Raw genomic sequence first — 27,519 nt, 5'->3', positions numbered from 1 at the left:
CTCATCCTCACACCCCCTCACCCTCACACCCTCTCACCCTCACACACCATCACCCTCAAAAACCCTCACCCTCAAACACCCTCACCACCTTCACCCTCACTCACCCTCACTCACCCTCACACACCCTCACACACACTCACACACACTCACACACACTCACACACACACCCTCACATACCCTCACCAGCATAGCATAACAAAACATAGCATAGCATAACGAAACACAACATAGCATAGCAAAACAAACAAAAGCATAGGATAGCAAAAGCACAGCATAACAAAACAAAGCATAGAATAGCAAAACAAAACATAGCATAACAAAACATAGCATAGCAAAACACAACAAAGCATAGCATAGCATAACAAAACACAACAAAACATAGCATAACAAAACAAAGCATAACAAAGCATAACATAACAAAGCATAGCAAAACAAAACATATCATAGTAAAACAACAAAACATAGCATACCATAACATAACACAACAAAACATAGCAGAACAAAACATAGCATAACATAACATAAAACAAAGCATAGCATAACAATACATAGCATAACCAAACATAGCAAAACACAGCAAAACATAGAATAGCATAACAAAACAAAGAATAGCAAAACAAAACATAGCATAGTAAAACATAGCATAGCATAACACAACACAACAAATCAGCAGAACAAAACAGCATAACATAACAAAACATAGCATAACATAACATAAAACAAAGCATAGCATAACAAAACATAGCATAACAAAACATAGCAAAACAACAAAATATAGCATAACTAAACACAACAAAACATAACATAGCATACATAACAAAACACAGCATTGCAAAGCATAGCAAAACACAGCATTGCAAAGCATAGCAAAGCATAGCATAGCATAGCATAAGAAAACACAACAAAACATAGCATAGCATAACAAAACACAACATAGCATAGCATAACAAAACATAGTATAACAAAGCATAGCATAAAAAACATAGCATAGCAAAGCAAAGCATAGCATAATAAAACACAACAAAACATAGCATAGCATAACAAATCGTAGCAAAACACAACAAAGCATAGCATAACAAAACAAAGCATAGGATAGCAAAACAAAACATAGCATAGCATAACAAAACATAGCATAACATAACAAAACATAGCATAACAAAACACAACAACACATAGCAGAACAAAACATAGCATAACATAACTTAAAACAAAGCATAGCATAACAAAACAGCAAAACACAACAAAACATAGCAAAGCATAACACACAACAAAACATCGCATACATAACAAAACATCGCATTGCAAAGCATAGGAAAACCTAGCATAGCATAACAAAACACAACAAAACATAGCATAGCATAACAAAATACAACCTAGCATAGCATAACAAAACACAACATAGCATAGCCTAACAAAACAACGCTTGGCATAGCATAACAAAACATAGCATAACAAAACATAGCATAGCAAAACAAAGCATAGCATAATAAAACACAACAAAACATAGCATAGCATAAAAAAATAGCATAACAAAGCATAGCATATCAAAACACAACAAAACATAGCATAACAAAACACAACATAGCATAGCATAACAAAACAAAGCATAGGATAGCAAAACTAAACAGAGCATAGCATAACAAAATAAAGTATAGGATAGCAAAACAAAACATAGCATAGCATAACAAAACATTGCATAACATGACAAAACATAGCATAACAAAACACAACAACACATAGCATAACAAAACATAGCAAAACACAACAAAACATAGCATAGCTTAACAAAACACAACAAAACATAGCACAGCAAAACAAAACATATAATAGCATAGCAAAACATAGCATATCAAACACAACAAAGCATAGCATAACAAAACATAGCATAGCAAAACAAAGCATAGCATAATAAAACATAGCATAGCATAACAAAACATAGCATAGCATAACAAAGCATAGCATAGCAAAACATAGCATTGCATAACAAAGCATAGCATAGCAAAACATAGCATAACAAAACATAGCATAGCAAAACAAAGCATAGCATAGCAAAACATAACATAGCATAGCATAACAAAGCATAGCATAGCATAACAAACACAACAAAACATAGCATAGCATAACAAAACAAAGCATAGGATAGCAAAACATAGCATAATAAAACAAAGCATAACAAAACATTGCATAGCATAACAAAAATAGCATAACATAACAAAACATAGCATAGCAAAACAAAACACAACACATAGCATAACAAAACATAGCAAAACACAACAAAACATAGCATAGCTTAACAAAACACAACAAAGCATTGCATAGCATAACAAAACAAAGCATAGGATAGCAAAAAACATAGCATAGCATAACAAAACAAAGCATAGAATAGCAAAACAAAACATTGCATAGCATAACATAATAAAACATAGCATAACAAAACACAACAGCACATAGCAGAACAAAACATAGCATAACATAACTTAAAACAAAGCATAGCATAACAAAACCGCAAAACACAACAAAACATAGCATAGCATAACAACACACAACAAAACATAGCATACATAACAAAACATCGCATTGCAAAGCATAGCATAGCAAAACCTAGCATAGCATAACAAAACACAACAAAACATAGCACAGCATAAGAAAATACAACATAGCATAGCATAACAAAACACAACATAGCATAGCCTAACAAAACAACGCTTGGCATAGCATAACAAAACATAGCATACCAAAGCATAGCATAACAAAACATAGCATAGCAAAACAAAGCATAGCATAATAAACACAACAAAACATAGCATAGCATAAAAAAATAGCATAACAAAGCATAGCATATCAAAACACAACAAAACATAGCATAGCATAACAAAACACAACAAAACATAGCATAGCATAACAAAACAAAGCATAAGATAGCAAAACTAAACAGAGCATAGCATAACAAAACAAAGCATAGGATAGCAAAACATAGCATAACAAAACATAACACATAGCATAACAAAACATAGCAAAACACAACAAAACATAGCATAGCTTAACAAAACACAACAAAACATAGCATAGCAAAACAAAGCATAGCATAATAAAACACAACGTATAGCATAGCATAACAAAACATAGCATAGCATAACAAAGCATAGCATAGCAAAACATAGCATAGCATAACAAAGCATAGCATAACAAAGCATAGCATAACAAAGCATAGCATAGCAAAACATAGCATAGCATAACAAAGCATAGCATAGCATAACAAACACAACAAAACATAGCATAGCAAAACAAAGCATAGCATAATAAAACACAACATATAGCATAGCATAACAAAACATAGCATAGCATAACAAAGCATAACAAAGCATAGCATAGCAAAACATAGCATAACAAAGCATAGCATAGCATAACAAAACATAGCATAACAAAGCATAGCAAAACAAAGCATAGCATAGCATAACAAACACAACAAAACATAGCATAGCATAACAAAACAAAGCATAGGATAGTAAAACATAGCTTAGCATAATAAAACAAAGCATAACAAAACATTGCATAGCATAACAAAACATAGCATAACATAACAAAGCATAGCATAACAAAACACAACACATAGCATAACAAAACATAGCAAAACACAACAAAACATAGCATAGCTTAACAAAACACAACAAAACATAGCATAACAAAACAAAACATATCATAGCCTAGCAAAACATAGCATAGCATACCAAACACAACAAAACATAGCATAGCAAAACAAAACACAACAACACATAGCATAACAAAACATAGCAAAACAAAACATAGCATAGCTTAATAAAACACAACAACGCATTGCATAGCATAACAAAACAAAGCATAGGATAGCAAAAAAACATAGCATAACAAAACAAAGCATAGAATAGCAAAACAAAACATTGCATAGCATAACAAAACATAGCATAGCATAACAAAACACAACACATAGCATAACAAAACATAGCAAAACACAACAAAACATAGCATAGCTTAACAAAACACAACAAAACATAGCATAGCATAACAAAACACAACACATAGCATAACAAAACATAGCAAAACACAACAAAACATAGCATAGCTTAACAAAACACAACAAAACATAGCATAACAAAACAAAACATATCATAGCCTAGCAAAACATAGCATAGCATACCAAACACAACAAAACATAGCACAGCATAACAAAACATAGCATGGCAAAACAAAGCATAACATACACAACTACGCACACACAACCACAACCACACAACTATCTATCTATCTATCTATCTATCTATCTATCTATCTATCTCCCTCACTCTATCTGTCTATCTATCGCCCTCACTCTATCTATCGCCCTCACTCTATCGGCCTCACTCTATCTATCTAATCGCCCTCACTCTATCTGTCTATCTATCGCCCTCACTCTATCTATCTATCGCCCTCACTCTATCTATCACCCTCACTCTATCTATCGCCCTCACTCTATCTATCGGCCTCACTCTATCTATCTAATTGCCCTCACTCTATCTATCTATCTATCTATCTATCTATCTATCTATCTATCTATCTATCTATCTATCTATCTATCACCCTAACTCTATCTATCTATCTATCGCCCTAACTCTATCTATCGCCCTCACTCTATCTATCTAATCGCCCTCACTATCTATCTATCTATCTATCTATCTATCTATCTATCTATCAATCTATCTATCTATCGGCCTCACTCTATCTATCGCCCTCACTCTATCTATCTATCTATCGCCCTCACTCAACCTATCTCCCTCACTCTATCTATCGCCCTCACTCTATCTATCTATTGCCCTCACGCTATCTATCTATCGCCCTCACTCTATCTACCTATTGGCCTCACTCTATCTGTCTATCTATCGCCCTCACTCTATCTATCTAATCGCCCTCACTCTATCTATCTATCTATCTATCGCCTTCACTCTATCTATCACCCTCACTCTATCTATCGTCCTCATTCTATCTATCGCCCTCACTCTATCTATCGCCCTCACTCTCTCTATCGCCCTCACTCTATCTATCAATCTATCTATCGCCCTCACTCTATCTATCGCCCTCACTCTATCTATCACCCTCACTATCTACCTATCTCCCTCCCTCCCTCTATCTATCGCCCTCACTCAACCTATCTCCCTCACTCTATCTATCGCCCTCACTCTATCTATCGCCCTCACTCTATCTATCGCCCTCACTCTAGCTATCTATTGCCCTCACTCTATCTATCGCCCTCACTCTATCTATCGCCCTCACTCTATCTATCTATCTATCTATTGCCCTCACTATCTATCTATCACCCTCACTCTATCTATCTATCTATCTATCTATCTATCTATCTATTGCCCTCATTATCTATCTATCACCCTCACTCTATCTATCTATTGCCTCACTATCTATCGCCCTCACTCTATCTATCTATCTATGTATCTATCTATCGCCTTCACTCTATCTATCGCCCTCACTCTATCTATCGCCCTCACTCTATCTATCTGTCGCCCTCACTCTATCTATCTATCTATTGCCCTCACTCTATCTATCTGTCGCCCTCACTCTATCTATCTATCTATCTATTGCCCTCACTCTATCTACCTATCGCCCTCACTCTATCTATCTATCGCCCTCATTCTATCTATCTATCTATCGCCCTCATTCTATCGATCTATTTATCTAGATACTGATCGCCATCACTCTATCTATCTGTCTAGCTATCTATCGCCCTCACTCTATCTATCTATCTATCTCGCTCACTCAATCTCTCTATCGCCCTCCCTCTATCTATCTATCGCCCTCACTCTATCTATCTATCGCCCTCCCTCTATCTATCCCACTCACTCTATCTATCGCATCACCACAGCATCACTCAGCACCACCACAGCATCACCAAGGGGCACAACAACATCACTATGCGCTACCACAGGATCATTGAATGCCACAGCATCACTAGTCGCCACCACAACATCACTCAGCGCCACCACAGCATCAATCTGTGCAACCATTCAACAACAACTGGGTCAAATATGTTCTCTCAATGTTTCAAGCTTTATTACAAATGTCACAAAAAGAGGTTAGTATTTCACTTCTGTTCTTGGATTTTCGTCACAATAAAATACACTGAACATATTCTTCACAAAAGTTATTTACAAAAGTTTAAGCTATTGCCATTATAAATTACAATAACTTTTATTTAAGTATTAATTATTAAAAAAATTAAAAGCCATTGTTATTTGTAATATCAATACATCTAAGTCACGTGAATACAACACATATTGCATTACAAATGCTATAGGTGTCACAAGTTATAACTATTGGCATTGTAAATGACAAAGCTATTATTTTTGCTATTTTCAAAACCAACACATAAATAAAAAATGTGTCATTTACAATACCAATAGCTCAAACTTTCCTAATGCGAGACCTTATGCATTGCAAATGCTTGTTTAACATAAGGTAAGATCTTATTGCCATACCTAACTATAACGTTACTTTAACCCTTGTATTTTTTCAGTGAACTTCTGTGTGTTTTTTTAACTCGTAGTCTGCCAACTCCTCTGCAGCTTAGCAGGGGTTTGGCTGATCAAGTCCCTGAGTCCTTTCTGACGGCTGCAACCTTTTGTTCTGAGTTGTGGCAGTCAATTAGATTGCGTGGCATCGGTCCCTCGGTACTGAAATAGCAAACGGTGAAAAAAAAGCCCCCTCAGCCAGTCAGAGGGCCCTACTTTTTAGGTCGAGCCTAGCACAGCGCGCATGCGCTGGTCTATGGGAGGCTTCCTGGGAGCACTCCACACTGTTCCTAAACTTCTCTGTGGGAGTTAGTTAACTCCCACATATTCAATTGGCCTTTGCGTGTTGCTTTCAGTAATGAAAGCATGCAAATGGCCAAAGACGGCATCATGTCCCGCCTTTTCGTTTAACATTAACCCCCTTGGCCTAGGGGGCCCGGGAGCGAGCAGTGGTGCGTGTGGAAGAGGTGTGGCGCAGGGGCCAGGGCGACTGATACCAGACGCTGGGGATCACGGTTCGATCCCCGGCACTGGCGGCAGGCGTCTGCCCAGCACCATGTGACTCTGGGCAACAGCTTGCTTAATCTTCTCGACGGCACCCAGCGCTCTACAAATTCAGGAATTTTATTATTATTGTGCCAGCTGCATACCTTCCTTATCGTGATCTTGCCTCATGTTCCTAAGTAAACAAACATGCTCACATGCTCGTTTTCGCGGTCGCGTTTGTTTCAACTTTGTTTTTCAGCCTATTTAATGTTTAGCAACACTGAGCATCCGACGCTCCGATATGGAAATATAAATACTTAAAGTTGGGACATTTTATATCTACGTTGAGACATTTTATATCTCACCTGTAAAAAATGGAAAAACGCATTGTTTTTTGACTCTTTATCACACGCTCGCTATTCGCACATCGGCCATGGCACAGCTCAGGTGTGCCCAGTGTGTGGTGTATTTCGGCAGATGGTGTTGTTGGCTCGAGCCCCATGTGTCGTTGTATCTGCACTACTCTCGTTGTTGACTCGTGCCCTGTGCCCCGTTGGATTCCCCTCAGCCAGTCTCTTAAATCACACACTCCACCGCCATGGGTGTGGGAGGAACTGCTCTGGCTTTGCTCCTTCTGGCGGGCTTCATTCTTCGGGAAGTGCAGCTTGACCTCCTTATTTCATCACCAGTTTGACTGTTATTTTCTATACCCATTATTACCATTAACACAAATCCGATTATTAGAATTTTATCAGTGACCAAAATGTCTGCTTATTTGTTTCCGTTGAACAAAGTACGTCAAATAACAATAAGGCTATTGCACCTGCCGCAGACATTTCGGTGTAACTTTAAACCGAGTTGTGACAGCTCTTACTTAGGCTTTCATTTACAAACTCTATTCAGTTCCTAGATACCTCAGGAAAGCATCTGTGAGCTTTATAAACACCCCTGTATTGTTATAATTATAAACCATTGGGCACACCCTGGCCAACACACACCAGAGGATGTGGAGGAACGACAAGAGCTGCCGACTTTGGAACTGGGGTACCAGATTCGAGTCCCGGCGTCGGCTCAACAGCTTGTGATTCTGGACGAATCACTTAATCTTCCCATGGATACCAAGAATGAATGTGCCCTCATGTAATTTAACTGGTGCTTATATAAAGCGCTCAAATACCTTCGGTCGAGATCGCGCTATATAAAACTCTGGAAAAAAAAGCCGATGCTACCCAGCTGAAGGATTGTGCTTCACATCTATTTAAATATTACATCTCTGGGTATTATTTATGAAAATAGAAGGACGTCTTTGGTGTACGCCATTTCGTGATGTTTTATTATTTACAGCGGTTCCTTAAGAGTTTGGTTGGCTGTGATCTTTTAAAAACAACTTTTGATGTACATTTTAAGTTGAAACACAAAAGAAGAGTAAGATAACGTCACGCCTTCGAATGAGTACATCTTATAGATTTATGGATCCATTTTTTTTAAACGTGCGCTCTATTATGCAAAGAAGGTATAAGAGCATGCCACTGACTTTTGCTCACGTGCCGTGCATTTAGTAAATACCGTAACTGTCATTCAAATTAACACCAACTACACGAAGGTCAAAATTCCCCCCCAAAAAAGTGTTTTTAACAGAACTGACAATTTAAAAATCACCACCATATTGGCATGTAGACCTAAACAAGCTTCCAATGAGGAACGATAAGGAGCAATATAAGCGATAAGGCACAATATGCAATATTTTAATTATGTGCTGGTAATCAACACATTAGCTAAAATCCTGCATGCTGTTGCATCCATGTCTCTTGAGCGAGCAAATGTACCCAGGGACAAGAGATTCTTTCTAACTGAGCAGTATGCAACAATATGCAACTTTTACAAAAATCTAGCAAACTGCTTGGACCCAAGTTTTAAAGGATATTTCCACGCTTAAGTCAGCCTTCCACTCATAACTTAAGCCTTTGTAAGTTACGCAAGAGTCACAGGAATGAAAAATAAATGCCCATATTTTTTCAGGCGAGCTTAACTTCTGAGGACATGTATGAAGAGTGACCTGGGAGATTTCTGCACATATCATGAAATCTCACTCTGGTGTAATTTGGTGAGTTGTAACGCGCTTGTGAAAACTAGTTCCCCGCACTTTTCAGCACAGCATAAAGATCTGGCGTAGGTCCCACTGCGATATGGTAAAGTGCACAAGGGAAAACGGATACATTCAATTTTGGAGAAAAAAATTCCAAATGTTAAAATATGCCTTTTTCACATTTCCTATTCCTTTTTAGGTCTCGTCTAGCGCATGGCTAAACACTTATAAGGTCCCAAAGGAGAGACCTATTCGCTATGCCAATGCTTGTTTTTAAATTTCAGTACTGCGGGACTTCAGTGAAATTAACTGTCCAGACATACCTTATTTTTTAAACTCTTCAGGCCCAACCCAACACCTCTTTAAATGCAAATATCTTGAAAACAGCTAAACAGACTCACAGCAAATTGCAACAAGCAGAATTGCAACAAGCAGAGTGCACACACTGCTCTCTGCAGACGAAATTAATGCACGCGAGGGAACATCCGTTCTTCGGTTAAGCCCTATTAGGATGCTTCGAATTCCTATTAGGATGCTTTGAATTCTAGCAAATAAACATGGTAAAAAATATAAAAGACAGTAAATCCAAGACTCTCCTAGATGCAGCTTAAAGCCTCGGAAAGAGTTTACCACTAGCTACTGGGGAGTTTATTTATATAACCCAGTCGCTGCCCAAGTCTCCTCCACCACTCCCACCCACTCGCTGCTGTTCTGCCTGTCGCTTTACTCTGGAACTTTAAATGCAGGAGATTCTTGTCTGGCACCACACGCATCTCTCGGGAGTCTCTTCTTAATTGCTAAGGTAGTCACAGTCATGCAAGGCAGCCGTGTATTCGGCTTTTCAAACATCAATGATTATAACTTCTGATGAAGTCGAATGACTACACATTTCATTTTTTATTTAAATTTTTTAAATTTTTTTTATTGGGGTTACGATGCAATAAAAGGACATAGCAGTTCATTTAGCACAAATACAAATAGCTGGGCGAACGCCCAGCTAAAAAAGATTAAGACCAATATAAACAGGGTTAGTAAAAACAATCGGAGAATATATGCACAATAATAATAAAAGCATAGTGATATAAGCAGAAACAGTTACCGCTGGCGAGCCCGACAAAAACATTCAGATCCATAACATTGCGATACTACCTCCCTGATCACAATCTTGCTTCCCTCAGTTTGTGATGGGGGCCCAGAAGCGTCTTCCCATCTCACGTTTATTTACACCCTTCAAATCATAGAGGCTGGACTCAATATTGTGTATACCCAATAGTCTAGATAGCCACATCTGGAAGGAGGGAGCCGTAGCATCTTTCCGACCCGCCGAAATTAAAATCCGTAGCACAGCAACTGACATAAAAACTAGGGCTTCCTCATCCTTCCCCAAATTCAGCTTAGAATCCGTACCCAGTAACATCAGGGTAGGGGATAGATCGATCTTATGACCTAGCAGCCCCTCCCAAAATTTCATTATATCATCCCTCAGTGGGCCCAGCTGATTACAGTGGAAGAACATATGTAGAATATCCGCTTGGCCAACATTACATCTAGGGCACCTATCATCTTCCCTTACACCCCAGGCGAACAATTTTGCCGGAGTATAATAGAGGTTAAAAACCGTTTTGTAATGCTGGGCCTGTAAATTAGAGGCCCGGAATAACTTTTTATTCAGGCAAATTGCCAAATCCAGATCTACATCGGGATTCCCCAGTTTTGTAGCCCAATTATTTTCAGTCTTCTCCATATCGTCTTGCAGCCCCAAAAGAAGGAGATTATACACCACTTTAATTTTCTTACACCCTCTTGCTAGAACCTCAACTACGGGGAGATCCACCGGGGGTGAAAGCTTTGGTCTTAGGGCCTTCAGTGTTCGAGCTATCTGGCCATACAGAAGCAAGTGGTCAGCTGGAATACCAAACCTACTTTGTAAGACATTAAACCCCACTATCTTATCTCCCTCCATAATATCCCCCAGAGTCTTGACTCCCAATCGCTTCCACACTTGAAGATTCCGGTTTGCTCTCAGCTGAGGAAAGAGGCTTGAGTTAACGAGATGTATATAAGAGTTAAGCTTTGGGGCATTAAAAAATATAAGGATAGATTTCCAAACCAGCCAGGCCCCATAGAGAGTCTTATATCTGGCCTTTTTAGGTTTCGCCTGGCGTCCACTGCTCAGCAGTGTTCGCGCAGGCGAAATCTTTTGAGTTTCAGTATGGGGCTTTAACCCGCCTCTCTGTTCCATTGGCTAGCTCCATAAATGGAGGCTAGCCATTGGAACAGAGATGCGTCAGTCATTGTCCGAGCAGATTCGTGGGCGTTCCGGCGATTTTTTCGCTCTCCGCCCCTTTAACAATGTCATTGCGGCGGTGGGCGGATGTTGTTTTGTTTTTTTTCCGTCATGTTTTGGTCTTTTTCGAAGTGTCTTTTGCCGGAGTGGGCTGCGCGATTGTCGTCTCCGTGGCTTCTTTCCGTCTTGTTTTTTTGTTGTCGTCTTTGTTTTCCGTCTTTGCGTGGCTCGTTGTTGTCGTGTCTGTATTCCGTCTTTGTCTGGTATTTATGCTCCTGTTTTTGCATTTAAGGTAAACTCGCGGCTGTCGTCTTTGTTTTCCGTCTTGTGTGCGTGCGCTCCTCACCCCCTCCCCCCTCGTTGCTTGTGTGCATGAGCTCCTCACCCCCTCCCCCCCTCGTTGCTCGTGTGCGTGAGCTCCTCACCCCCCCCTCGTTGCTTGTGTGCCTTTAAGATCTAAAACCAATGCAACCCCTGTCTCACATGTTTATTGAACATAAACACCATCTGCCCTAGTTACATCTGATTACCTAGTTCATGCTCGTTGTAAATTTAATCTATTTTTATGAGTATGTGGATTGAGCAACAATACTGATCGTGGAGCATCAAGCATATTAGTTTAATCAGATGTAGGGGTGCTTGTTACTTACAAAACTGCATCCTTTTCAGCACAGTCAGCCTAGTGGTGGTAGGTAAAGCCTGTGAGAAAAGTGAAATTGTTAAAAGCGGTGTGGTTGTTGGTTAAGTGCCATTGTCTTTTGTTTTTGTTGCTGAAGATGCATGGCGGAAAAAACTGCTTCATTTCGAAGTGGTCACGGTGATAATTACTTCCCGTTTTTTAATTGAAAGTAATGGGTTTGCTGCTTTAGGGCCCGGCTATCGTTCTAACTTGCTGCGAGTATACTTTAAATCCTTGATACTCAATGTACGGCCCATGGGGTCGCTTGCGTCCAACTAGACCTTTACATGCGGCCCCTCCTTGTAAACAGCAGCAGTGTGTGGGGCTCGCAGTGTGTGAGGGGCCTCGCAGTGTGTGGGGGGGCTCGCAGTGTGTGGGGGGGCTCGCAGTGTGTGTGGGGGGCTCGCAGTGTGCGTGAGCTCCTCACCCCCCTCGTTGCTAATGTGCGTGCGCTCCTCACCCCCTCCCCCTGGTTGCTTGTGTGCGTGAGCTCCTACCCCCTCCCCCCTGGTTGCTTGTGCGCGTGAGCTCCTCAGCCCCTCCCCCCTCATTACTTGTGTGCGTGAGCTCCTCATCCTCCCCCCCGTTGCTAATGTGCGTGCGCTCCTCACCCCCCTCTCCCCTGGTTGCTTGTGTGCGTGAGCTCCTCACCCCCCCCTTGTTGCTTGTGTGCGTAAGCTCCTCACCCTCCCCCCTCGTTGCTTGTGTGCGTGAGCTCCTCACCCCCCTCCCCCCTCGTTCCTTGTGTGCGTGCGCGCCTCACCCCCCTCCCCCTCGTTGCTTGTGTGCGTGAGCTCCTCACCCCCCCTCGTTGCTTGTGTGCGTGAGCTCCTCACCCCCCCTCGTTGCTTGTGTGCGTGAGCTCCTCACCCACTCACCCACTCCCCCCTCGTTACTTGTGTGCGCGAGCTCCTCACCCCCCTCGTTGCTAATGTGCGTGCGCTCCTCACCCCCCCACCCCTGGTTGCTTGTGTGCGTGAGCTCCTCACCCCCCCTCGTTACTTGTGTGCGTGAGCTCCTCACCCCCCCCCCTCGTTGCTTGTGTGCGTGCGCTCATCACCCCCTCCCCCCCTCGTTGCTTGTGTGCGTGAGCTCCTCACCCCCCCCCCCCCTCGTTGCTTGTTTTGCACATCTTTCCAGAGTGAGGCCAGTAGAAATAATTAATTTTGATTTTATGGGCAATCCCAAGGGGCAGAGAAATTAACATTGTAAGCGAGTCAAAGCTCAAGTGAACCCTATCGTGGCATCAGTAGGATTCGTGGCTTAGAGATCTATTCTCTTTGGGTCGTCTCTACGATTGCTTCATCTGCTTGTGAGTGTGAACCCTGTAAAATCTACTAGACATCCATGGCCAATCATTAGTTTAGTGGAAGAAAAGAGGCCACTATAGTCTCTTCCTAGCTCTAAACGATCTCAAGGACAAAAGAGGAGAAAACGGCGAGGTTTCGCTGATGAATAGATTCTTACAAATATCTTTGTTTTGGTTCATTGGAAAACCTTTACAATATTGCACGCATATTAATGCAATAGAAGTGTATAGAGAGGCTGGTTTTAAGTCAATATTTTAAGAAAGGTTTTTAAGATCTAAAACCAATGCAACCCCTGTCTCACAAGTTTATTGAACATAAACGCCATCCGCCCTAGTTACATCTTATTATCTAGTTCATGCTCGTTGTAAATTTAATCTATTTTTATGAGGATGTGGATTGAACAACAATACTGATCGTGGAGCATCAAGTATATTAGTTTAATCAGATGTAGGTGTGCTTGTTACTAACAAAAATGCATCCTTTTCAGCACAGGTCAGCCTAGTGGAGGTGGGTAAAGTCTGTGAGAAAAGTGAAATTGTTAAAAGCGCGGTGGTTGTTGGTTAAGTGCCATTGTCTTTTGTTTTTGTTGCTGAAGATGCATGGCGGAAAAAACTGCTTCATTTCGAAGTGGTCACGGTGATAATTACTTCCCGTTTTTTAATTGAAAGTAATGGGTTTGCTGCTTTAGGGCCCAGCTACCGTTCTAACTTGCTGCGAGTATACTTTAAATCCGTGATACTCAATGTATGGCCCATGGGGCCGCTTGCGTCCAACTTGACCTTTACATGCGGCCCCTCCTTGTAAACAGCAGCAGTGTGTGGGGCTCTCAGTGTGTGGGGGGGCTCGCAGTGTGTGGGGGGGCTCACAGTGTGTGGGGGGGGGCTCGCAGTGTGTGGGGGGGGCTCGCAGTGTGTGTGGGGGGGCTCGCAGTGTGTGTGGGGGGCTCGCAGTGTGTGGCGGGGCTCGCAGTGTGTGGCGGGGCTCGCAGTGTGTGGAGGGGCTCTGTGTGGGGGGGGATCGCAGTGAGTGGGGGGGGCTTGCAGTGTGTGGGGGCTCTGTGTGGGTGTGTTGGGGGGCTCTGTGTGGGTGTGGGGGGGCTCTGTGTGGGTGTGTGTGTGGGGGGCTCTGTGTGTGTGTGTGTGGGGAGCTCTGTGTGTGGGGGGGGCTCTGTGTGGGAGTGTGTGTGTGGGGGGTCTGTGTGTGTGTGGGGAGGGCTCTGTGTGGGGGGCTCTCTGTGGGTGTGTGTTGTGTGTGGCATTTGCGAGAGATTAAGCTATTGGCATTGTAAATGACAATGCCATTTATTTATCTGTTTTCCAAACCAACACATAAATAAAAATGTTGTCATTTACAATGCCAATAGCTCTAACTTTTGCAAAGGCGAAACCGTTGCATTGTAAATGCTTGTTATAATATCTCCTTTCAACTTCTCACAACAGAAGACCAGTTGCCTTTCCCCCCCAACAGCATCTCAAAAATCGGGGGAGGGCTCTGTCCACGAATATTCTCCACCCCAGGGTCCACCTCAGAATGGAAGAAAATAGACATTTGGATCAGGAGGCTAGACCAATGGTAGAGTCTCAAATTCGGAAGTGCCACCTCCCCCTTTACCTGGGTGGTGACATGAGGCTGGTAGACCACCTAACCTTGCCATACTGCCAGATGAATCTTATAAATATGGACACCAGACTTTTCATTATTTTTTCGTCAATAAATAGTGGTATGGCCCTAAACAAATAGAGCACCCTAGGAAACATTAGCATTTTTAGTGCATTGACCCTCCCCACCAACGAAAGATGCAGTACATCTTCTATAGATTTAATGAGGGGAGTATAATTTTCTTCCACAATTCGATCAACTGAAGCATTAATGTTTACCCCTAGATAGATAGCAGAGTCCACGAATCTAGAATCAGATTTAACAATATTTTTTTAACAGATTATCTGCGTCTTAGATTCGTTTAATAAGTACCCTGAGCCACAGCCAAAGATCTTCGCAATCTGAGCCAAAACTGGGAGCGTCTGCTGTGGGTTAGTGGTGATAACCGCCAGGTCATCGGCATAAGTCAATATTTTATTCTCATAGCCATTAAAAATCACAGGGGTTTTCCTAGGGCAGTCTAATATTTCCTGGATGAGAGGATCTATATAAAGGGAAAAAAGAATGGGGGAACAAGGACAACCCTGGCGTGTGCCTCTCTTGATATCAATTAATGACTACACATTTCAGGTGTGGAGTTTTTAAAGCTTCCACCACTAAACACTGCAAACAGTGCCACCTCGTGGTAACTGTGCAGCACTCCAATATCAGGTGCGTCAGCTGGCTTGTCCAGGGGGAGCTAAGACTCGCACTTCCCTTCCCCAACCACTCTGGGTGAGGACGCATGCTGCTATATCGACGTTTCTCGCTATAAAATCCTATTTAGATTTTGCAGGTTTCATTCAGTTTGCAGGCACACATCCCATTGTCTACAACCACCAGGCCGTAAAAGCCTGTTTTGGACACTTAAGGCCGACTACAACCCTGGAAAAGTGAAGTGAGTATGAGGTGGGAGATAAGGGGCTTGTTCGTACTGTACATCCCCGAGGTTGTTCCTTCGGATATTGAATGGGTGCGAGAGATGGCTGGTTCATTATACTCTACATTCCCAAGGATGCCCCTTCCGATTTGAAGATTCTGCCCGGAATCCATGCTGCTGGAGGAGCGGAGGAGCAGGGCAGGTGCCAGAGGGGTCATCTGGAAGAGCTGGGTGCACACGGGTGAGAAAGGCACTCGAGGACTGCACGCTCAGAGTCTCCCTGGGATCCGGGCCGGACCTGGCAGCATGGGCCGCAGAGACGGGCAGGACGCTCGCGGGCTCCCATCCAAGGCCACCCCGCTCTTGATCCCGCAGCCCCTCCTCTCTCCAGCTGGACGTGTAAAGAGGGGGTCAGAGAACCTGTCCGACCACCAGGTCAGCTGCCCAACACCGAGGGAGAGGCCACTAAATTCTGGAGAACCACTGGACAAGAGGAAATGAGAAGGCATGTCAGAAATGAGGGGGGTAGGGGGTGGGAGAGATAGAGGGAGGATGTCGAAGGGCTGATAAGACCAGCAGGTGACCCCGCACAACAGTACTAGCCTCAATGCCGGGAGCCATGAAATGTCGCATTCACCAACATTCAAATTTCGCTGTAGGTTTCCACCCAACCCTTTAAATCAATGCGTTTTTGTGACCCGGAAGCAAATGAAAACTACTGGGACACTTTTACTCAGTTGCTTTGGGATGTATTAGTGTGTATACAGACCAGAACAATGGATAAGATGCCAACGCTCGTATCTTTACTAAGCAGTCGCAAAACTGTGTAATACAGGACAACAAGTGCTCGCCATTTGTCTCTAAACCCGTCCTTTTCAGACTGGGCGCCCGACTTCCTGCTGGGGTAAAAGGTTCCCTATCTTCTTTATGGGGCTATCTGGACCCATAAAGAAGATAAGAAACCTTTTATTTCAACAGTAAGTCAAGGAACCCAATCTGAAAAGGACGGGGCTTAAAGAGAAAGAAGAACGTCACCAGGACCTCTTCTCCAATGGCTGGCCACTGTTTAAGAGGCCAGGCAATGGAGAAGAGGGGTGGGGCTTAACCCTAGCTAGTTAAGTTCACTCTGAGACATAAAATCTCGCGAGCTCTACTGCGCATGTGAGCAGTACGCCACGCGAGACCTATAAAGCACGCTTTCTGAGTAAAGTTATTTTTACCAAATTTGTTTAAAACTATTCAGCCTTTTTTTCCGAATCGAATAGCATAGTGTACTATTGGAATTCACGGGGGAGTCAACGTTTTGGGATGCCCCTTTTTCTTGATCCCCTTTTGACAGATCAGTGTGAAACTTTCCATGAAAGAGCTAGGGTGGATGAACTTTATTTTTTTGTAGTTGGAATTTTCGTGCATATTTGTCAAAGTTATTAACAAAGCAGAAAACACTCATCCTAAGGAAACTCTGACCTAATCATAACTACATTGTGGCGTAAGCCACTGTGTAAAATAAAACTGTAAACAAAATATATATATATGTATGTGTACACACACACAAACACACTCACTCTCTCTTTCTCTCTCTCTCTCTTGCTCTACTTCTCTTTCTCTTTGTATACATATATATGTTTGTTTTTCTTTTAATTGGGGGGTGGGTAAACTCCCCAAACCATTCTTAATTTTTCTTCTACACATCTAGAATTTTTTGTAAATGTATATATTTTTATATTTATTACATACATGTATTTTCTTAAGTCATAATAAGGATGGTTACTATATTGTTATAAACTTACCATTTCTTTAATTACTCGTGATATAACGACAGTAAAAAACACACAAAAGATGGACGGAACGCAGAGCAAATCAAACATTTACCCCCAGTGAATAGATCTGAGTTAAATACATCAGTCTTTTGCTCTCCATGCCACTGGAGTCAAGCTAGCCTGGCTGATAAGGGGTGAAAACCTGAAACTGGTCCTAGGATGCTTGTTTACAGTCCAGGGAGGACCTGGCTATGCAGTTCAGGCTGGACTGTTCCCATGGGGAACAGGGTCAAGACCACTGTACCAATAACGTGCGCGTGAGCGCACACCATTGTCACCCGGAGCGCGCAGAGTCCTGGATTTAGCGCACACAGATCCCCTGAAAGACCGTTCGCGCCGCAGCTTTTAAAACGCAAGGGGCGTGAAATACGGTAATTTCCTGGTTGCGGGATGGTGACACGCGGGAGTGGCAGGTGAGTGTCTACCTTACCGCCTGTGGGGTTAGTGAGGGCTTGCATTCACTTGCTGCATTCATTTTCCTAATGGTGCGCGGTTGTGGGCTGATGTGGGGCTTTGATAGTATTCGTGTTAATTGCAGTGCCATTGTGCTCTGCAATTAACACAAATACTATCTCGAATGCCCACATCAGTCCCACAGCCGCGCACCATTAGGAAAATTAATGCAGCAAATCTAAAGCACGACGTGTGCTTTCAGGATTCTGAAAACACACTTCGTGTTGGTTACCTTTCTGCATTTGTTTTCTTAAGAGTGCGCTGAAATAGTATTCATTTTAATTGCAGAGCACAATGGTGCTGCAATTAACACGAATAGTATCGCAAATGCCCACATCAGCTCCACAACCGCGCACCATTAGGACAATTAATGCAGAACATTCACTAACACGACGTGTGTTTTCAGAATCCTGAAAGCACGTCATGCTTGTTGACTTTCTGCATTTCTTTTCTTAAGAGTGCGCTGTTGCGTGGCTGAGGTCAGGGGCGTAACACAGGCCCCCGCAGCCCCCGCGAGGATAGGACAATAAAGAACAGGAGGAGTGAGGTAGACATAAAGGCATAGGTAAGAGAAGAAAGAAGGAAGAGTAGAAAGGAGAGGAAGGAGAAAGAAAAAGTGAGAAACAGACATTGTAAATGAAACTGTTGAAAAACAACAATTTTGTCATAATACACTTGACGAATGTGTGTAGCAGGGTACAGTTAGGTAGGTTATGTTTTATTTAGCATGCCGTTTATTTCTCCCAACAAAGGTTAAATAAAAATGGAAAGAGGTAGGTAGTTAGGCATACGGAGAACAAGACAGAGAGAAGACCGTGTTAGTACCAACACTCAGATTGCCGAGACATTTGCTACACACTACGAACTCTTCTACGCAGCCAGGGATTTGGGGACATGTGCGGAAGCCCTACAATATATGACGCTGACGGACCTGCCCATCTTGTCTCCTGAGGCCCTACAGGCGTTGGAGGTTGATCTTACCGTAGATGACATATCGGAAGCCTTAGCCAGACTGAGACCGGGTAAAACACCGGGACCGAACGGTTACCCGGCGGAGTTTTTTAAGCGTACAGCGGATCTTTTGGTTCACCACCTGAAGGGTCTCTTCGTGGTGGCCTATCAGGAGGGGGGGCTTCCCCCAGACCTTTCCCTAGCAACAATCGTCCCAATACATAAAGAGGGTAAGCCACGAGAGGATTGTGCGTCTTACCGCCCCATTTCTCTCCTGAACACGGAGGTGAAACTCCTAGCGACCATCTTAGCGCTTCGACTGCGGTCAGTGATCCCAGACCTGGTACATCTGGACCAAACAGGTTTTCTGCCAGACAGAGCGACTAGATTGAACCTTAGACGTACCCACAATTGGCTACAGGAAGTACGGGGAAGAGAACAACCACACTGGTTTCTCTCCCTTGACGCTGAGAAAGCCTTCGACGCGGTTCACTGGCGTTTCTAATGGCAGTTTTGCAAAAATTTGGCTTTGGCCCCAAGTTTCAAAAGTGGGTCCAGCTCCTCTACACTGCACCGAAAGCTAGGGTGAGGGTTAATGGGAGGCTATCGCGTGAATTTCAGATCCAGAGAGGGACCCGTCAGGGCTGCCCTCTGTCCCCCCTCCTCTTTGCACTCACTATTGAGATACTTGCAGCTAGGATCCGGCAAAATACAGGCATCTCCGGTTTTCGGAGAATCGACACAGACCCCGCACAAGAAAAGATATCCCTTTACGCAGACAATATACTCCTGTATATCACAAATCCGGAGACCACTGTTCCGGAGCTATCCCGGGAACTGGAACTATATGGTGGGAAGGCGGGATACACAATAAACTGGCACAAATCGATCTTATATGACCCCGGGGGACGAGGCAGTTGGGGGACACTGCCAGGGCAACTACTGACAACGGTGGAGGGCTTCCAGTATCTCGGGATATACATCACCCTTGATAAGACACTATCATTCCAAAGAAACTTGGAGCGGATTATACTGAATTCCACGGCAGATATGGACCGCTGGAGACAGCTCCCACTTACACTTTTAGGTCGAGCGGCCATGTATAAGATGATCGTCCTACCCAAGTATTTATATGCCCTACAGAACGAATACTATCCGGTACCGGCAAAGTTGATATCTAGAATCCACTCGGATCTGAGGGCTTTTCTCTGGCTAGGTAAGCAACCTAGAGTAGCCTTGACCACTCTACAAAGACACCAATACAGTGGGGGGGATCTCACTCCCTAACTTGGAAGCCTACTACTGGGCGTAACACATGGCTCCAATCAACGATTGGCTACATGCCCCGGAAGAGCACCCCACTTATGCCCTAGAAAGGCTTAAAATGTTGTCGCAGAACTTACTATATTATCTTTATGGGGGTACTAGACGGGGACCGCTCCTCCCAACGACGGTTATTACGCTAATTGCATGGACTAAAGCTACAAAACGCATGGGATGGGAGAAGAAGCCCACCCGGCAGTCACCGTTATGGCACGGTCAGTGGTTAACAGAGCTAAATAAACTACAAGGTTTCCAAAGATGGGATGACATAGGCATCTCCACTATAGGGGACGTGATTGCCAAGGGGGAACTGAAATCCTTCTTGGTCCTGAGGACGGAATTTGGGCTTCATCACTCACAGCTCTTTAAATACACGCAGCTACGACATGCTTGGCGGGCCCAAAATATCCCACTAAGCGACATACCGGAGTATGCACCTCTGGGGGTACGGCTCCTGCAGGAACAGATCCAGGGAAAGGCGGTCTCGCTCACATATAAAACCTTAACTAACAATATGCTAGGCGATTTGGAGAAACTTAGACAGACATGGGAGACGGAGGTGGGAGAAATGGATGACTTAGACTGGGATATTGTACTAATGCATCCCCGGGAGGTAGCAATTAAGTCTAGGCTACGCCTAATTCAATTTAATGTGCTTCACAGAACCTACTACGATAGAGTGCGACTCCATAGGATGGGGAAATTAGAGGACACGAAATGCCTTAGATGCCGCCAAGACGATGGGCACTTTTATCATATTATATGGTCATGCGACACGATACAAACGTACTGGACACACATCTTCATAGAACTGAGTGAGATTTTGGAGGTCCCGCTCCAACAGGAACCTAAGCTGGCATTACTGGGAATGACAAATGACGTGGACTTACCGCGTCCACTCCTAGCCTTCCTGGTGTTGGCACTGGTGGTAGCAAAAAGGGATATAGCAAAGTATTGGGGGTCACCGGAGCCGCCGGGATTAGAGGAATGGAGAATAGGACTGGACCTTTACATCGCAGCTGAGAGAGTGACTTATAAAGCTAGGGGGTGCCCGAAGAAATTCCATAGGGTCTGGACCAAGTGGCGGCGCTACTATGGATTGGATGGGGGGCTGTGAGGGAGCCGGCTTTAATATCTCGCTACATGGCCACGAGAACACATCCAGGAAACCCACGGGTGGGACACTACGAGATAAATGTACTTTGAATTTGTGGACATTAAACCAATGTGTTGCGAATGGTGACAGACTTATATAACTTTGGGGTGGGTGGGCTTGGGAGTAGAGGTATATGTACTGCCGATTACATGACTGATATGTTGAGTTATGATAAAATGCAAATAAAAATATTTAAAAAAAAAAAAAGACAGAGAAGACAAATGTATCCATGCATTGTACAAATGAGAGACAGAGGGGAGATGGAAATACAACAGACAGTTGGAAAGAGAGAGAAAAATTTAATGTAGAGTGAAAGTAAGAGCAGGAATTTAGAGAGTAAAAGAAATAGAGTGACAGTTGGCAGGAAGTGATGGAGCGAAGGAGAGAACAGAGAGAAGGGTCAAAGAGTGAAAGAGGGGGAACACTAAGTGATCAGAAGAGGCTGTCTAGAAGTGGAGCAAACGAAGCAAGTAATGCAGAAAGAGACAGAGAGGAGGAGTGAAGAGAGTACAGAACTGAGTTAACTATAATGTAGGATCTGAAATTCGTGATGTAAAGAATGACACAGTGTTAGAGAACACATTGCAAAACTGAGCTGTGATAGGCGGAACTGAAGGAGTTAAAGGAGAATGTGTGAGAAAACTTGTAAAAATGAGAGACAAGGAGTTTTAGAACATGTGGAAATCGATAAAGAGTGGAGGATGTGTGAGAGAGAGAACCAAGAGACTATGTGTGACATTTTAGATAGTGTGGCAGAAATTGGTGGAAAATATTGACTGTGGGTGACAGTAATGGCAATCAATAAAGAACAGACTTATATTAGAGGGAGAAAACTATGAGGCATTTGGGGTATAAAAGATATAGTAGCTTGGGATAACAGAGCTGTGAAAGAGATGAGAAAACACAATTTAGGAAGTTATATTAGACAGAGACAAAGAAGAAAACAGACATATAGATGATAGGTCAAAGCTCTCCTGCCGTGCATGGATTAATTATGGCATCAGCCATCACTGTGCCATTACCCTGCAGTGACCAGCAATCACCCATCGCAAGCAGGTAACAAAAGTAGAGAGTGAGACCATTATTGGCGCTAGGCTCTTGCTGCTTATTGTCATATGTTTGAAATAGAGATACCTTGAGGCCTTCCTTATTTGAGAACGCAAAGGCACAAGCCATTTGTATCATTTTCCAAAAGGCAAATGGATATTTAAATCAGAACCTTTTGGTCTTCTACGTTTCAATTCCAAAACAAAGAAAAAATGAAAACGCAGGACAGTTTTTACTTAAATGAAGTAGTTGTAAAGCGGATGCTGTCTTTATTAGCTTTGCATGCAGAATGTGGTTCAATATATTCATCTAATTTTAAAAAGCAGGTATGGTAATTTTTTAAGAACAAATAAAATGTGCTGTGAAAATACTATCACATATTTGTCCTGCAATATAAAACTCGGGTAAATACACATATTACTTGTAGTTTGGATTGGGAGCTATAAAATCATGTATGTGAACTGTTTTTCTGTTTTGCCCTAAACCCTGTGCAGCTGGTGGTTTGGATCGTGGCTTGTGCCAACCGCTATACTTTCATAAAGGGGTTGAATGCTGAGGCCAGAACTCATACCTCAAAGTTCTAACCTGAAACTCAATTAGAGCCCTAGCAGAAGGCAACAGACTGTGTTGCTAGTGCTTAATTTGAGCCAGTGGTTGCAGGAGAAGTCTAGGGGTTAAAAAGTACTGGAGTGGTTAGAGTTGTCTTTACTAATAAGAATGTATTTCTACCCAAACCAACCTTTTTTACCATCATTAGTGTAGTGAAAGATAAGGAAAAGACATAACTCTTCAACCTATACCATGCAGTTTACAAGAAGCAGCTCTTTGACACTTCATACACATTTTTGTAACAGCCATATTAAACATCTGTACTACTTTATGATGAGTCAAAACTGCAACTAGACAAACAACTCTCTCCAGCAGAAATATTAATTATGGGAAACCTCCTTTACCTCGCAATCTCAACAACGACCAGCCTTGCAAAGCATTCACTACCCCGATTGCAACTTTACCACAAGTTACGTTAACCCAGAAGTTGTTACGATGACTTGCTGTAGGGGGCTTGTTTTTGGACTGGTGACCAACTATCTCTGACAGGAAAGCAAGACATTACTCCATAGCTTGCCCATCAAATTGTAAATATGTTATGTAATTTTGTATATATGTGATCTTGTATAGGCTCCCAACATTTCCCCACCCTAGGAACGGTGCTCAAGTTGAGGATCTTTAGTAAAATCGTATTACGGTACCACCATTGGAGTCCTGTGCTTTTCTAAAACCAAAGTGTAGTTGCCTGTGTAACCAATTCATGTCATTGCGTGTATATCTAAATTGAAAACCTGCCTTAAGACACTTCATGTGGCACTACATGTGTGGAAATGCACTCTCTTTTCACTTTTTTAAGTAAAAGTTTGCAGTGATATTTGTTGCTGTGCCCACACGCGCGGTCTTGTTCCCGGCGCACATAGCCTTAGTTGCAGCGCACAGAGACCTTATACTGCCGCACACAGAGAAAAAAAATTAGAGAGGAAAAAAATTAGAGGGAACATTGGTCAAGACTGATTTGCATATGTCTGGGTCTGAACTGGAATGGCATGGGGAGCAGAAAAACAATGGATTTAGACCCAGATCTCTGTACTGGGGTGAATGCATGAGATTGGTCAGCAATTAGTCCATCCAATGTTCTTCTTCCATTCATGATATAATGACAGCTGATGTAAATGTCCTCCTCTTGTACTTGCATGAGTGTGATGTATTTAGTGAATTCCTCGATGGAATGCACAGGAACCACACCTTAACCAGTACTCTGCAGCAGCAGGAGTACTCTGGGATGCACGGATGGACTTTTGTCATGAGCACCTATACACACCGATGCACAGAATGCTGAGACTAGTCAGCACAGGGCTATTGGCAGAGAGGTAGTTGCAAGCATAATGAGCAGATTCTGGACAGGGGCACATTTGGCTGAAGCTGAATATTGATGTGTCCCAGTTTGAAGCCAGACTGCTTAAGAAAGCGGATGGCTAGTCGTATCCATGTGTTTCAAGTCAGTAAAAAAATAGGGAAAACATTTGCTATTCTGCTTCGTGGTGCTCTTCAGGTGTTTAACTGGCATATTCTCATGAGATTGTGATCAGAGGCCAGCCTTTGAATTGTGAGCCTAAGTTCAAGATTGAGGGGTCAAATTTATGGAAGGACTTTGCATTTGCAAAGTTAGCACTAAGCAAAGATGCTGGCTTGTTTGCAAAAGAAATGTTCTAACTTGCAGTGTACGGAAGTGTGTTGCACTATGCAACTGGTAATGCTGTTGGCAGTGCACATACTGTGGAAGCGTGGAAGTTGCAAAAGAAAGCGCATGACGAAGTGGGTTTACGCTCCCCCCTCCCACCCCCACCCATGAGACTTCAAGAGAGTGACTCAGTGCTGCATTGAATGCTTACTGACAGATGTGGACACACTATAAACATTTGTAAAGTTGATATAGCTGTGTGTGTGCAAGTGTGTGCCCCCGCTTGTGTTTGTGTGTCCAACCGCTTTGAGCATCAGTTGGAGAACATAGGGGCTTATTACGAGGGCAGTCAGTAGGATGACCGACTGCCATCGCAACGGGAATGGGACAGCCCGACAAGGAATTGGCGGTCCCCCCCACCATATTACGATACGACCGCCAGCACAGTGGTCGCAATGTGCTCAATAACACTGCAGCTTGTAGTGCGGCCATAGAATAGGGCCGAAGCACAAGGCTGCAGTGTTCTTGAACACTTTGTGCACACCCATGCACCGTGTTCCAGGCACCATGTGGTGCCTGGGACATGGTGCATGGATGTGTGGCAGGACACCACATGTGCCCTCCCCCCTCCGGCCCATTAAAAGTGGTTCATGGGTGTCGGGCCTTTCTTGGGGCCCCCAAAGTCCTTTTCTACCTGCCTTTATATGGTGGTGGAACTGTCATGTAAAAGCTGAGGGAAAGGGACATCGTAATCCCTACGGCGGTGCCTGAGCAGGCACTACCTGAATTGTAGGGATTACAGTCCAACCGCCGCCCGACGGGCTCCTTGAGCCTTGTGGCGGCAGCGGTCTCTCCCCCGACCACTGCGCTCCAACTGCCGGTATCGTAATCTGGCAGTCGGACCGCTGCCGTGGATGTCGCGTGAACCGCCACCAACAGTCTGTCCAGTGGCGGTCCGCTCGACATCATAATTAGGACCTTAGTGTCCTGTGGATCAGTCCATGCTGCTGCTCTAGCAGTACGGCGCTGGAAGGTGCAAGGGTCGCAGTGGCAAGACGTTGTGATAGAATACGCGAACCTAAAGGTCTGCAGTTCCGTGCAGAACTTTGCTCCTACATTTGCTGTTGTTTGCCTTCAGATGCATCTCTGAATCCCACCTAATTCATTGTAACCTGACAGGTCATCTGTGCATTTTTGCTTCAAGCCTCTTTATTCCGTGCTCAGGTGGTAGATGGGGTACATGGTAAAGGACTGGTCTTCGTACAGCGCTATGCTATGGTCAGTTTGCGCACCTTGCCCCAGGTGTTCAACTGAGTGAGGGTGGGACTCTGAGGCAGTTGGATGCAGTCTATTCCCACACACTGCAATTTTCTAACCTTGAGCTCTTATTTTTCCCTCTAGGCAGATCATCCACTGGTTGAAAACATTGAGCGCGAGGCTTTCCATGTCTGCTCCAGGCTCATCAATGTTCCCTACCGGAAGACTGTGCGAGCCCTGGTATTCACATTAAAGCACAAACCGGAAGTCCGTAGCCAAGTGAAAGACAGCACACTGACAGTGAGCACGCTTGTTCGAAGCCATAAAAAGTGATGCTTTCTCCAGCCAAAACCCTGCGGGATACAACCTTCGCACATTCCGCCTTGAGTTACAGTGTCAACCCAAGACAGGTGAACTTGAAGACGGGTGCCCCCTGGTGACTTCCAGATGGATTTATTTCTTTTGCGTTCTTTATCCAGAATGTCAAACATCTTTTATGTCAGTCATTGGGAGATGCAGCAACGTTTTGGATGAACTCCCCAAGGTTACATTTTTTGTGTTTACTCAAAGTATTAATGCATATTCTTCAGCAAATAATTCACACACATTCTGCACTGCCGATAAAGGCATTCCTTAACACTTGGCTTTTGGTGACTGCAGTGTTTACACAGTCTCGCAATAACTGCCTGCGAAAGACAGTCAGTCAAGAACCCACATGGGCCTTGTCTGCAATAAGCGGTCGCTTTTAACGCTTTTACCCACCAACACCTTCTTAAATTTTTTTTACAAAGTGAACAATTCCTATAATACAGACTAGAGGTGGTATGAATGCTACAAAGAGAATGGTGAACAATTAACATCTGGACCAATGTGTATCAAGACATATCTTGGAGGCAAGATATGTTGTGCGAAGAGCAGTGTTTTCATGGTGGGGCAATAACCTTAACTGCTCAATGAAATGGCAGAGGGTAAAGGTAAAACTGGAATCTTAGATATTTTGTATGCATTTTTTTTTTACAAATAAATGTTTATTAATTGAAGTATACAAAAGAATTGAACTCAAAAAGATTATTTGAAATGAAACGAAAAATTGAAACTTTCAAAACCGAGCATTACTTTCATGGTGTGTTACATTTATTACACTTGGATGACAAGGCCGCTTATGTTCTCTTTGTAATATCCTTAAGTAAAAGTTGCTAACTGTAACACAATGGTTGCTTGCAGTGTTGGATGTATGACTTACATGTCCGCAAACATATACGGAAACATGGTTTCTGTCGGTAGGTTTTGGGCCGGCACAAAGAAGAAAGTTCAGATAAGGCACTAATGCTGCTTGTGCGGTGTGCTACTGTTAAATTGTGGGAGTTTCATCCAGACTCATTACA

At 43.2% G+C, this 27,519-nt stretch overlaps 1 protein-coding gene across 1 annotated transcript in view; it reads left to right on the top strand.

Moving 5' to 3' along the window:
• Positions 1 to 27,251, top strand: part of TCEANC2 (transcription elongation factor A N-terminal and central domain containing 2) — a 118,165-nt gene extending 90,914 nt beyond the window's left edge. Inside the window, exon 4 of the mRNA XM_078673449.1 lies at positions 26,279 to 27,251. Within this exon, the coding sequence (XP_078529575.1) occupies positions 26,279 to 26,467 (189 nt within the window). The 3' untranslated portion in view covers positions 26,468 to 27,251. The remainder of the gene's footprint in view (positions 1 to 26,278) is intronic.
• The last annotated feature ends 268 nt before the right edge of the window (positions 27,252 to 27,519 follow it).

Source organism: Lissotriton helveticus, chromosome 1_2, assembly GCF_964261635.1.
Source record: "Lissotriton helveticus chromosome 1_2, aLisHel1.1, whole genome shotgun sequence".
NCBI classification, from domain to species: Eukaryota; Metazoa; Chordata; class Amphibia; order Caudata; family Salamandridae; genus Lissotriton; species Lissotriton helveticus.
The sequence above is the reverse complement of the archived record's forward strand: the minus strand, read 5'-3'. Positions and strand labels throughout refer to the sequence as shown.